General features: G+C 41.3%; 1 protein-coding gene across 9 annotated transcripts in view; it reads right to left on the bottom strand.

Moving 5' to 3' along the window:
• LOC144605429 (neuron navigator 1-like) overlaps positions 1-14,417 on the bottom strand; it is a 602,839-nt gene that overhangs the window by 381,543 nt on the left and 206,879 nt on the right. For all 9 annotated transcript variants that reach the window (XM_078420673.1, XM_078420677.1, XM_078420676.1 and 6 more), the window contains one exon: positions 13,785-13,924. In XM_078420673.1, coding sequence (XP_078276799.1) covers positions 13,785-13,924 — 140 coding nt within the window. The remainder of the gene's footprint in view (positions 1-13,784; positions 13,925-14,417) is intronic.

Consider the following 14,417-nt stretch of genomic DNA (forward strand, 5'->3'; position numbering starts at 1 on the left):
ATCAAATAAATAATAATGATTTTGGTAACAGGATTAAGGATTAAGCAGAGGAAATCCCATTCAGTATTTTTATGATGCCATAAATATGTGGCTTCTTCCCTAAAGCCATCAGGTTATTAAACACAACAACCTCCGATAAGCTCTGAACTACATAGACTATTTACTGTCATTATTGCATTATTGTTGTTTGTTTGTTATTTTATGTGTACATATGTGTGTGTGTGTGTGTGTGTGTGTGTGTGTGTGTGTGTGTGTGTGTGTGTGTGTGTGTGTGTGTGTGTGTGTGTGTGTGTGTGTGTGTGTGTGTGTATATATATGTCTGAAGTCTGAAGTCTGAAGAAGGGTCTCGACCCGAAACGTCGCCCATTCCTTCTCTCCTGAGATGCTGCCTGACCTGCTGAGTTACTCCAGCATTTTATAAATATATATATATATGTATATATATATACACACACACACACGTCACCCATTCCTTCTCTCCAGAGATGCAGCCTGTGTCGCTGAATTACTAGCATTTTGTGTCCGTACATGATTACAATCCGGCTGTCCACAGTATATATATATATATATATCTACGCACACACATACACACACACAGAACTTTTTTCTCGTTTATTATATTGCTTACAGTGTACTATGTTTACATATTCTGTTGTGCAACTACAATTGTTCTATCTGGGACATTGGACAATAAAACACTTTTGACTCTTGACGTCTCTTGTTCCAATTAAAGTTATTTTATCCCATTATTATTATTTGGAAACATAATCCTTGCACAGCATTTCTGTTTTTTTTTGAGAAACTTGCCAGCATCCTGCTCCTAATCTTAAAACAGAGTAAACAAATAAAAAATTGAAACTCAATAAATGCTGATGGAAACTGCGGCTCGAGTAATTGCCTATTACAAAACAACGATAGTAGTGTAGTGGTATATATTATATCAAAATGCAACGTGCATTGACAGAGTGGATTCATGAATCACAGTGTGGATAACCTACACCGCAAGATCGTCACAAAATGCTGGAGTAACTCAACAGGCCAGGCAGCATCTCTGGAGAAAAGGAATAGGTGACGTTTTGGGTCGAGACCCGTCTTCAGACTGACAGACTTCAGTCACCTATTCCTTTTCCCCAGTGAAGCTGTCTGACCCTCTGAGTTACTCCAGCTTTGTGTGTCTATCTTCGGTTTAAACCAGCATCTGCACTTCCACCTACACAAGGCAAAAAATGTTCATTGATATTATTTAATACATCCTTTTCAAAGGAATCATGTCACTGAAAGCACATGTTAGTAAGCAAAAAGCCATTTTTTAAGTTCCAACTAATTATTAGGAAATCATCTTGTACATTCCCTAGACAACATTAAATTCTCACTTGACAATTGATTTGCCAAAGCATATATTATGAATTACGGGACAATCAGGTTTACAGAAGACTTAAGGGAGAAGGCAGTTATGAGTAATGATTATAAATGTTCTTTCCAGTTGCCAGCATTGGAGGGCCTGTGCTGAAGAGAGAGGTGGGACAGGCTAGGACTTTATTCCTTGGAGCCTTGGAGGCTGAGGGGTGATCTTGTAGAGGTTTATAAGATCATGAGGGGGATAGGTAGGGTAGATGCACAGTCATTTACCCAGAGTAGGGGAATCAAGAACCTGAGGACATAGGTTTACAATGAGAGGGGGAAGATTTAAAAGGAATCCGAAGGGCATTTTTTTCACACAGAGGGAATGAGCTGACAGAGGAGGTAGTTGAGGCAGATACTATAACAACATTTAAATGTCATTTGGAAAGGTACATAGATGGGAAAGGTTTAGTAAAGGTAAAGTGCTTTCCAAAAATCTGGCTTGAAAAATGTAATTTCTTTTTGGAAAATTAACAAAGGTGCAGGTAATGGAATAAAATATCTATTTGTAAATGTTTGCAGTGGTAGAGTTGCTGCCTTACAGGGCTTACAGCGCCGGAGACACGGGTTCAATCCCGACTACGGGTGCTGTCTGTATGGAGTTTGTACGTTCTCCCCATGACCTGTGTGGGTTTTCTCCGAGATCTTCGGTTTCCTCCCACACTCCAAAGACATACAGGTATGTAGGTTATTTGGCTTGATATAAGTGTAAATTGTCCCTAGTGTGTTTTTGATAGTGTGAACATGCAGGGGCTGCTGGTCGGTGATGAATCTGTGGGCCAAAGGGCTTGTTTCCGCGCTGTATCTCTAAACTAAACTAAACTGTATAAACATAGAAACATAGAAAATAGGTGCAGGAGTAGGCCATTCGGCCCTTCGAGCCTGCACCGCCATTCAATATGATCATGGCTGATCATCCAGCTCAGTAACCTGTACCTGCCTTCTCTCCATACCCCCTGATCCCTTTAGCCACAAGGACCACATCTAACTTCCTCTTAAATATAGCCAATGAACTGGCCTCAACTACCTTCTGTGGCAGAGAATTCCACAGACTCACCACTCTCTGTGTGAAGAAATGTTTTCTCATCTCGGTCCTAAAAGACTTCCCCCTTATCCTTAAGCTGTGACCCCTGGTTCTGGACTTCCCCAACATCGGGAACAATCTTCCCGCATCTAGCCTCTCCAACCCCTTAAGAATTTTATATGTTTCAATAAGATCCCCCCTCAGTCTTCTAAATTCCAGCGAGTACAAGCCTAGTCTATCCAGTCTTTCTTCATATGAAAGTCCTGCCATCCCAGGGATCAATCTGGTATAAAGTAATTACTGTTCGATTATCTATTACTTAATGCTCAAATTAACTGTTTGTTCTTGTTCATTCAGCCGATAACTCGTCATTCAGTCAAACAAAGCTGGAAAACAGTATTACCCAAGGTCAACTATCATTTGTTAAATGGCACAGCAACGCTGTTAATCTTCTAGTCCAGCTTTCCCGCAATAACAGAATTGCCTTGGTTGTGAACCTTGCCAAGAACGAGAAGTCCTTGTAGTATAATGTGTAAAGACTTGTACCCCAGCCCAAATTCTCCCTTTTTACAATTCTAAAGTACAATATTTAGCATGAAACATGCGCAGTATACCGAGGCCAATTAACCTACGAGGTGCCACATCTTTGGGATGTGGGAGGAAACTGGAGCATCCAGAGGAAATCCAAGCAGTCACTGGGAGAAGACGCAAACTCCACACAGCCGGGCACCCGAGGTCAGTATCGATCACGGGTCTCTGGCCCTGAGAAGCAGCAGCTCTACCCGCTGCGCCACTGAAAAGCTTTTTTTTCCCTCTGGATATTTCCTCTCGGTGTTAAGTTCAAGTTACTTTTTAGTTTAGCTTAGTTTAGAGATACAACACGGAAACAGGCCCTTTGGCCCACCGAGTCCACGTCGATCAGCGATCCCCGCACACTAACGCTATCCTACACACACTGGGGACAATTTACAATTTTATCAAGCCAATTAACTTACAAACTGACACGCCTTTGGAGTGTGGGAGGAAAGCCGAGCTCCCGGAGATAATCCACGTGGTCGCAACGAAAACATAAAACTCCATACAGGCAGCACTGTTAGTCAGGATCGAACCCGGGTCCCTGGCGCTGTGAGTCAGCAACTCTACCACTGTGCCACCGTGCCACCCCGAAATGCAAAAGCTAAACACTTCAGAAGCTTACAATCTGAAGTAAAAATCAGAAATTGATAGATATACTCTGCAGCTCAGGCAATGTCTATGAGGAGAGAGGCAAAGTTAATATTTCAGGTGAAGAACCTTTCATCAAGGGAGCATCCGTGTGCAGAGAAAGTGTGTCCTTGTTTCGGGTCAATGCTCCGCCATCCATTTCATGACTAAAAGGAAAAGCGGTCGGTCACTGGTTAATGCGAATTAGCTAAAATCATTGAAATGTGCATGCAGGTCAGCACACATGATGAACATGACAAATATTTGAAAGGGGTTCACACCAGAAAAGGATTCTGTTACTGATTTCTATTTCCAAACTATTTTGATATCTGAACAGGCCATGGTTGTGAACTGTGTAGATAATGAGCTGAGTAGTGCAGTATATTTATATATCGAAGACTGACATGGGAATTTGTCACACCCTCATCTCCACAAGTGTGCTATCGGACTGCGGGTGGAAGCCACGCTGTCATGTTCCCTTCCTGAAAGGTAGGAATGCACTGCATGCTTGCATATTTCCCTCATCAATCTCATCTCCAAATGGGGCATCACATTGCCAAAGTGCTGATAGACAATAGACAATAGACAATAGGTGCAGGAGGAAGCCATTCGGCCCTTCGAGCCAGCACCGCCATTCAATGTGATCATGGCTGATCATTTTCAATCAGTACCCCGTTCCTGCCTTCTTCCCATACCCCCTGACTCCGCTATCATTAAGAGCTCTCTCTTGAATGCATTCAGACAATTGGCCTCTGAGGCAGAGAATTCCACAGATTCACAACTCTCTGACTGAAAACGTTTTTCCTCATCTCAGTTCTAAATGGCCTACCCCTTATTCTTAAACTGTGGCCCCTGGTTCTGGACTCCCCCAACACTGGGAACATGTTTCCTGCCTCTAACATGTCCAACCCCTTAATAATCATATACGTTTCGATATGTCCAATCAGCATTTTAATGCTTTCTCCTCATCTGTTACACACCAAAGGTTGGTACAGTGAGGAATAAAACTATCGCCTAGTTTTTCCCCGTTATCTGTAGGCCTTTTTGATTGGGAAATTGGATTGAAGGGTGAGTTAATTATATCATTCCTCAGCTTGCAACTAAATGACTCCTACCAATGACACAAGGCAGGTCACGGAACAGATGCAGGTCAATTGCCAGAGCTCCTGTATTTACAGCATTTTGCACTTCATTGTTACCAAGTTTTGCTGCCTTTTGATTTTTGGCCATTGATTACAGAAGGTGTTTAGGTTTTATTTAATATATGAGTTTAGAAGGATGAGGGAAGACCTCATTGAAACATACAGAATAGTGAAAGGCTTGGATAGAGTGGACGTGGTGAGGATGTATCCACTCGTGGGCGAGTGTAGGACTAGAGGTCATAGCCTCAGAATTAAAGGACGTTCTTTTAGGAAGGAGATGAGGAGAAATTTCTTCAGACAGGGGGTGGTGAATCTGTGGAATTCTTTGCCACAGAAGGTTGTGGAGGCCAGGTCAGTGGATATAAGGCAGAGATAGATAGATTCTTGACTAGTACAGGTGTCAAAGATTACGGGGAGAAGGCAGGAGAATGGGGCTAGGAGGGAGAGATAGATCGGCCATGATTGAGTGGCGGAGTGGACTTGATGGGCCAAATGGCCTAACTCTACTATTCATTATGACATTATGACCTTAGTATTGCGAAATACAGACACCCCAAGCAATAGGTGACTTACGTAAACTCGCACTTACGTACACAATTCTGTTCTCATTCCCTAGTGTAATCAAGGCAGTTTGCAGTTTCCACAACACTGTACCATCACTGTACCATTACATCGGAAATAAGCCGGCAATGGTAGCAATGCCGACCCCGAAGGCCGTGCGCCACAGAAACTGAGAGTTAATACTCTCGGTGAGTTATTTCGGGCAGGGGATGGGAATAGTGATTCCGACGCGTAAAATCTGACATACGCAATGGGTTCACGGAACGTAAACCTTACTTAAGTCAGGGAGTGCCTGTACACACCACCAAAATCAATGCCATTCAGCATCATTATTAGTCATATTTGGCATGTATGTTTAAAATTGCCACTCTTTGTTTTCGGGCAGATTTATTCGAAGGTTTTAAGTGTTGGCCAGTGATATTAGTGAGCTAACTCATGCAAAAGCTGGATAACAATAAGGAACAGCATGTTCCACAAACTGCTGCAATCCAAGGAGAAAGACTTGTCTTGGAATTCAAGAAACAGCATAGCATACAATATATGATTTTTAAACTTTATATTCCATGCGGGAGAGAGATGAGGTAATATTTGCCCATGACTTCTGATTATATATGGCATCTCAGTCCTTTGAATCTGATGTCCAGATATGAATATGCAGAAACATGGTGTTTAGTCAGAAATATTCCTGGCACAAAATAAAAACACTGTTCCTGAATAAGATTCTGACACTGTAAAATTGGCAAGCATTTCAATACGTTACATTGCAGGAAGACAGGAGTTATACTCGTTTGCTGAGGGTTGTGGAAAAATGTAGGTCAGCTCTTCAGAGTACATCTTAGTCGACATGTAATTGTCAGATAACAGACGGGAGTAACAGCAGTAATCGACCAGAGGAATCTGACCAGTGCCTCTGCAATGTGCAGAATGCACAGCAGGCTGAGAACACTAAGTCTTCTTTGGTTTCGTGATCATGCAATGTTTAACTAGACTTTTGCTATCTGGGAAGTCTAGACTGGAAATCAGTTTCCCCAAACAGGGAAGGGAAAATATAATCATTGTAAAATGGAAAGTTGGTGTTCTGTGCCATGGATATTTTGCTATTTTAATGTTAACTTCTGGACATATGCCTCAGAATAAAATGACTTAGCTTTACAGTGATGAGGAGGAACTTCTTCAGTTAGAGGATGGTGAAACTGTGGAATTCATTGACATAGACAGCCATGTGAGACAAAGTCATTTGGTATTTTTAAAGTGGAGGTTGATAGGTTCTTGACGAGTAAGGGCGGAAAAGGTTATGGGAGAGAGTTGGATTTAGCTCTTAGGGCTAAGGGAATCAAGGGATGTGGGGGAAAAAGCCAGAACAGGGTACTGATTTTGGATGATCAGCCATGATCATATTGACTGGCGGTGCTGGCTCGAAGGGCCGAATGGCCTACTCCTGCACCTATTTTCTATGTTTCTATGTTCTATGTTTCTGTGGGAAGAAGGCAGGAGAATGGAGTTGAGAGGGACAAGATAGATCAGCCATGAATAGCAGAGCAGGCATGATGGGCTGAATGGCTTAAATCTGCTCCTATGCCTTATGGTACGTTATGTTGCTTGATCCACTGAGTTAATCCAGCACACTGTTTCTCTTTCAGCTGTATGGTATTTTGTATGTTGTAACAAAAGACTTAAAATTGAAGTATTTTCAGAAATTACCAAATTCCTAAAGACTACACTCTGTTCATCGTAAATAAAAAGTGCTGGAGTAACTCAGCGGGTCAGGCAGCCTCTCGGGAGTTCACGGAAAGGTGACTTTTCAGGTCAGTCTGGAACACCACCGAACCATTCTCTCCAGAGACGCTGCCTGACCCGCTGAGTTACTCCAGAACCGTGTAGGTTTTTTGTTAACCAACATCTGTAGTTCCTTGTTTCTACACTGTTCATCGTTTTGTCTGATTAAACTACATTAAGCGCAAAAAAGAGTAAATAGTAAGATAGTTCATAAAGTTTGAACCTGCCAAACTTTGATGCATCTGAAGTGATGTTATACACACAGTAGACACCGGTCAATGCAATACGCATTGACACCGGTCAATACGCTTAATGCATACCGAAATTTCAGATCTCCTAATGGCCACCAAATCCTAAAATATTATTACTATAAGGATGGCACAGTGGCGCAGCGGTAGGGTAGCTGCCTTAAGGCACTGGTTTCGATCCTGACTGTACGGAGTTGTACTTTCTCCCCGTGACCACGTGGGTTTTTCCCCAGTGCTCGGTTTCCTCCCATACTCCAAAGACATACGGATTTGTAGGTTAATTGGCTTCGGTAAAAGTAAAATTGTAAATTGTAATAGAGTGTAAGATTGTTCTGGTGTACGGGGATTGCTGGTAGCATGAATACAGTGGCCCAGAGAGCCTGTATCTCCAATATAAATTAAACTAAGAGCTGATACTGGGGAATTATTTACCCTCTCTATACCTCTTATAATTTTCATGTACCTCCATCAGGTCACACCTCTGCTTCCTTTTCTCGAGGGGATATTAACCCAGCCTATCCAGTCTCACCCCGTAACTAAAGCAACCTGCGATAGTCCTGGGGACTTATTAAGCCTCATGGGCCCCATGATATCTAATTCATTCCCCTTCTACATAACAACATGCTCTAGATTATTCATGTTCACCTCCCTCAACTCAGTCTTCAATATTCTTCTCCTTGAGGAACACAGATGAGAAGTCTCCATTTTGGACCTTGCATGGCCTGACACATACATTATCCAAGGTGACTCTTCTTTTCCTGGCTCTGCTCTTGCTTCTGATAAAGTTATAGAATGTCGTGGTATTCTCTTTAATATTATTTGCCAAGAATATTTCGTGGTCTCTTTCTGCCCTCCTACTTTCTTAAGTCTTCTCCTACACATACTATATTCCTCAAGTGGCTTCCACCATCCCAGTTACTTAGATCTCCAGAGTTACTCCAGCATTTTGTGCCCGTCTTTGGTGTAAACCAGCATCGGCAGCTCCTTCCTACGACTTACATTTGCCGTATGTTTCATAGAACAGAAAAGCACATGAACAGCCCCTTCAACCCACATATTCCATGTCGAACATAATGCCACGTTAAACACATCTCCTCTGCCTGCATGCGATCCATTTCCTTCCATTCCCTGCATATCTATGGTGGCGCAGCAGTAGAGTTGCTGCCTTACAGCAAATGCAGCGCCGGAGACTCAGGTTCGATCCTGACTACGGGCGCCGTCTGTACGGAGTTTGTACCTTCTCCCCGTGACCTGCGTGGGTTTTCTCCGAGATCTTCGGTTTCCTCCCTCACTCCAAAGACGTACAGGTTTGTAGGTTAATTGGCTGGGCAAATGTAAAAATTGTCCCTAGTGGGTGTAGGATAATGTTAGTGTGCGGGGATCGCTGGGCGGCGCGGACTCGGTGGGCCGAAGGGCCTGTTTCTGCGCTGTATCTCTAAATCTAAAAAAAAATCTACGTGCCTATCAAAAAGCTTCTGAAATGCCACTTTGGTACCTGCCACCACCACCACAGGCAGCACATTCCAGGCACCCACCACTCTCGATGTAAAAACTTGCCCCACATATCTCCTTTAAACGCTGTCCCTTTTACCTTAAAGTTCTGCCTTCTAGTCCTTGACATTTTGACCCTGGGAAAAAGATTCTGACTGTCTACCTTATCTGCGTCTTTGATAATTTTAAATACTTTTATCAGATCTCCTCTTCGCCTTTGACGTCCCAGAGAAAACAATCCAAGATTGTCCAGCTGCTCGTTATAGATAACACTGTCTAACCCAGGCACCATTTTGGTAAACCGATTCAGCACCGTTTCCAAAGCTTCCACATCCTTCCTGTAGATGGGATGACCAGAACTGCACACAATGCTCCAAATGCAGCCTAAGCCAAGTCCCATGTTTCCTTCCATAGCTTGCTTTTCCAAACTTGCTATGTCCACACTTGTTTCTTCAGGTATATTTCAGCATGCGTTTCAGCGTGTGTTTCTTGTGATCTCTATGAATCACCTGACCTTCATGAGTCAGTAAAGGAAAGGTTCCCAATAACCCATAGACAGAATATCAAAACATGTTAGATGGAACAATAAAATGTTCACAATGACCAGTACAAACAATAAATGTCATAAAGTTATTATAGTGGAAAATGACATTATGATATGACCAAAAATAAAAATCTAGAAACTATTAAAATGGTGCATTTACATAGCGCCTTTCTCGATCAGTCGATGTCCCAAAGAATCGCTTCGGAAGATAATTTTATTTTGTAATGTAGGAAACACAGTAGCAATCTGACCATAATTGGGTCCCATCAACACATATTTTTCAACGCCCAGATCTACTTGCAGTCTGAAGAAAGGTTCCGACCCAAAACGTCACCTATTCCTTTTCTCCAGAGATGCTGCCAGACCCACTGAGTTACTCCAACATTTTGTGTCTACTTTCATGGCGTTGGTTCTGCGATGAATACTGGCAACGACGCACCTGGCATAAGGTGGCTGTGGTGGGGTGTGTATCATGTGCAGGCAGGCGAGATTAGTTTAATTTGGCATAGACAACTGAAGATGTGTCTGAATGGTAGCACCTAGTGGTCATCCCCAAGAACAACACCAGTCAATTGTAGTGCAAACCCTAGGGATTGTAACGTCCAGTCCTACTAATCAATCTGGGCTGAAGGGCCTGTTCCTGCAGTTTAAGAATAAGAGGTAGGCCATTTAGAACTGAGATGAGGAAAAACTTTTTCAGTCAGAGAGTTGTGAATCTGTGGAATTCTCTGCCTCAGAAGGCAGTGGAGGCCAATTCTCTGAATACATTCAAGAGAGAGCTGGATATAGCTCTTAAGGATAGCGGAGTCAGGGGGTATGGGGAGAAGGCAGGAACGGGGTACTGATTGAGAATGATCAGCCATGATCACATTGAATGGCGGTGCTGGCTCGAAGGGCCGAATGGCCTCCTCCTGCACCTATTGTCTATTGTCTATTGTGACGTTTCAGGTTGAGACTTTTCTTCAGAATATATATATATATATATATATATATATACACACACACACACACACACACACACAAGCACACATACACATAAAAACAAACAAACAATAATAGCACTAATAGGAAGGTTGATCAAGAGAAAGGTGACCAAATATAAGATGTGGAAAAAATATCAGGAATGAAAATAGAAAAGCCACTAACTGCGAATAACATGACATTTTCTAATTCTTCCTCGATGACTCTCCTATACACAAATATACTGGAAAAGTAAGCCTCAAGTTTGATTGTTTCCGTAATTGATTTTGGCACTTTGCAATTTAAGTTTGTGTTTGAAGGGAAAATAGCTAATAGCAAACATCTGGTGTTGATCTAAGAACCCAGTTGTGTCATGTTAGGCAGTATTCCAGTCCCAGCGATTTTCCAAATAACAATTGCATTTATATAAAGTTTCAAAAAAAATTACTGTTGTGAGCAAAACATGTTATTAACACTTTGAAACACAATTTGATCAGGTCAAGATCTATTCACTGACATTTTACATCTGGTATTAGTTACAGAAATGTCACTAGTATTGTTCCTTGTTAACATTTTTTAAAAGCTTGAAAAATAAAGCACAATGAAAATTGCCTATTTTTGATTGCCGATCGTTTTGATCTTTAGTGATAACATCAATTTATCACAAAAAATCAAAATGGTTGCCAATTGGAAATAGGCATCTTTAATTCAACTTTACTTTTAAATATTTTATTACAACATCAATTGTGATAGATTGGTTAAGTTGCCGTTCTTACATCTTTCCCACATACAATTTACATTGCCTTCAATGGAGATGAATATCAGGAATGTTGTGAAAGGGGAAATTGTATCATTATTACCCCTAATCACAATTAAGACTCAGGTATAAACCATTCCTACTATAATACGTAATTACCGATATTCAGTGCCATACTTGTTAAAGCTTTTGGCTAGCTCTATCTGTCTGCATATTTTTTCAGTAAGATACAATCCAACAACTGCTTACAGTTAATGAACTGCGCAATTTGTTCATATTTGATTTTGATAACGCTAATTATCCTTATTGAGAATACTGCAGAGCCTTTTAGTGTTATTCTGCCATTGAATACTTGCGTTTAATGGCCACTTGCAATGTCTTGAATACTGGCAACATTGTTAAAAGTTACAAAAGACCTGCTTATATTACAACTGTGCAACACCATTTTATCATGCTTCAGGAAAGTAAGCCTGTTACAAAATTACTTTGTGCCAATAAATAACAAAGCCAAACCCTCATCTCACTTTACCGATAGAACAGGAGGTGCATATTTAAGTATTAAAAACATCAGGAAATCTGCATTTGTAACCAGAATAAGTATTTTAGCATAAGCCTTGGGCACGTAATTCAATACTGGCAAGCACTTCAAGTGAATGAAGACATCATTTTCAAATCAGATCATCCTCAATTAAGCTACATTCAATCTCAGAGGCTACAGCGTAAATGTACCTTGACTGCCAATCTATGAAGATTCACCTTTACATAGGGAAAATAAAACATTAGGATGAAGCGTTTAACAGCATCGCAAACCTTCTTTTGACCATGAATTCATCTGGGTCACATACCCGACTGCAACTAATTTTATCTACAAACAAATGTCACCAATCAATAGATTAAAATGTTGGCAACGTATTAAAATCAATGGTGTTTTATTGAAGTTCCCTTACCTTGGCACAGTGATACAAAACTTTTGATCGCCACATTAATTTTCCAATAATAATAACCTGGTGACCTGTTATTTTAAGAGTAATTAGTAACACTTGGGACAGTAGTTCGAAAAGTTGATCACTCTTTCACACTCTGCAAGTTCAGCCAGTCCTGAACTTTTAACCATCCTTGCATTTTGTGCTTAACAAAAATGGCGGATATCTCAGCATCTCTTCCCCGCCATAGGAGTTGGCTAAATAATTGGAAATCGGTAACTGCAACTCAATCTCCATGCTGCCAAACATTTTTAACTCTCCTTCCCATTCTGACCTTTCTGTCCTGATTCTCCTCCACTGTCAGAGTGAGGCCACAAACAAAATGAAGGAACAGCGCCTCATATTTCGCTTTTGCAGCTTACAACTCAGCGGTATGAATTTTGATTTCTCTAATTTCAAGTAACCCTTGCATTCCCTCTTTCTCAGTCCTCCCCCCCCCCCCCCCCTAGTCATCCTGCTAGTTTCACAATTCATATCGCTTCATTATCACCTCTGCCAATCAACAAGGGACCATTGTGGGCTCTACCTTTCCTGAGTTATCGGTGCCAACTCCTATTTGTTCTGAACCTTTTCATACCTCTAGTTTCCCTCTCCCCTGACTCTCTGTCTGAAGAAGGGTCTCGGCCCAAGACGTAACCTACTCCTTTTCTCCAGAAATGCCGCCTGACCCGTTGAGTTACTCCAGCATTTTGCGTTTAACTACAATTCAATTCAATTAATGTATTAGTGAGCTTTTGTCCCACATATATAAATAGGAGGTAAAAAGTTGTTTCTTACTTCCATTGCCTTTAAAATGCAGCCAAACACAGAACATTTTGACGGAAACGAGTTAGACTTTGGTTGGAGTACTTAGCTACAGATATTTATCTTTCTCCAGCTGCTTTTTAGCACAATAATAGAAATACTAAAACATACTTATATCTAGATTATGCTTATTATTATGTAAAACCGAGGTACAGTGGGCTTTGTTTTGCATGCTATCCAAACAGATCAGATAAACCATACATAGATACAATCAGTTCAAAGTCGTACAATAGATAGAGCAAAGGGGAAGATACAGAGTGCAGAATATAGTTCTCAGCATTGTAGCACATCATCTCCATAGGCACAGTCCAAAGTCCTCAATTGGGTAGAGGTGAATCAGACGGTAACCTGGCCTCCGGAAAGATCGTCCAGAGGCCTGATAACAGAGAAGAAACTGTCCCTCTGTGATCTATTTGTTTAGCTTTGGTATTAAATCAATAAAAAGATTAAATCATAGCTGGCCACTTAAAAATATTACTTCGTAGAGTATGTTACAAATTCAATGGCAGGATGTGTGCAGTAATAACTAGAAAAGCACCTTTTAAGGCACAACACATTAGATAGAGAGCTCAGTGCTGCGAAGCTTGGGTTTGTACATGACTTTGAATTGCACTCAAGATTGCTTTTCTCTTACATTCATGATAATAACATTGTTCGACTGAACACATTGTTGGTGGGACAGTAATTCCTTACAGTATAATGCAGTACCTTCAAGAACTACAAACCTTTACAAGCGTCAAATTAGCGTTCCTATAATTAATCCCATTATCACCGTTTTAATCAACGTTACACTTACCAACGTTTTGTTACCAACGATAATTGAATTAGTTTTGGCAAGCTTCAAATCCAGCTAACTTTCATAATGCACCAATACATAACATAGTCCTTACCTTTGTGGCTGCTGGACTTGCTGGGCAACGTGTTGTGCTTATTCATACAGCTAACAGATTGACCTTGTCTGTTCATAGTTGCGAGAGACTTGGAAACGCTGCTGATTGCTGGAGTCGCCCTTGTAGTGGGGCCAGGAATCCTGAAGGAAAAAACATGTTGGCTGGAGCGTAAATATGAAGCAGATTCATAGGGAAGAGACGGTCTGGGTTTAACCACAAATGGATGCAGCACTGAAATCACCAACGGAGAGGGGGGTGGGGGATGTGGAAATAAACTTTCAATTACACTGATCCACGTATAAGGACTAAAAGTTAAAGAAATTACCTCACCACTCGACAGAAATATGATAGGTCTGCAGGATTTCAGATCTTGTGGGTATTTTTTTATTTAACATTTAGAAATGTAGCTCAGTGGTCATTTTAACTCTAACTACAAGTACTAAAATGCACTTACCGTCAGGGATATATGCGGGGCAGGAATGGGCAGATCCCCAAGCCAAAATTATTATTTAACATAAGCCATCCACTACTGAATCACAAGCAGAGCGTGTCTACTGCTGAGTCGAGAATCCTAATCCCATAATTGAACAGTAGCGGAAGATAAAGAAATAACGCAAAACGGCGAGATTCGTA

This window comes from Rhinoraja longicauda, chromosome 24, assembly GCF_053455715.1.
Source record: "Rhinoraja longicauda isolate Sanriku21f chromosome 24, sRhiLon1.1, whole genome shotgun sequence".
NCBI classification, from domain to species: domain Eukaryota; kingdom Metazoa; phylum Chordata; class Chondrichthyes; order Rajiformes; family Arhynchobatidae; genus Rhinoraja; species Rhinoraja longicauda.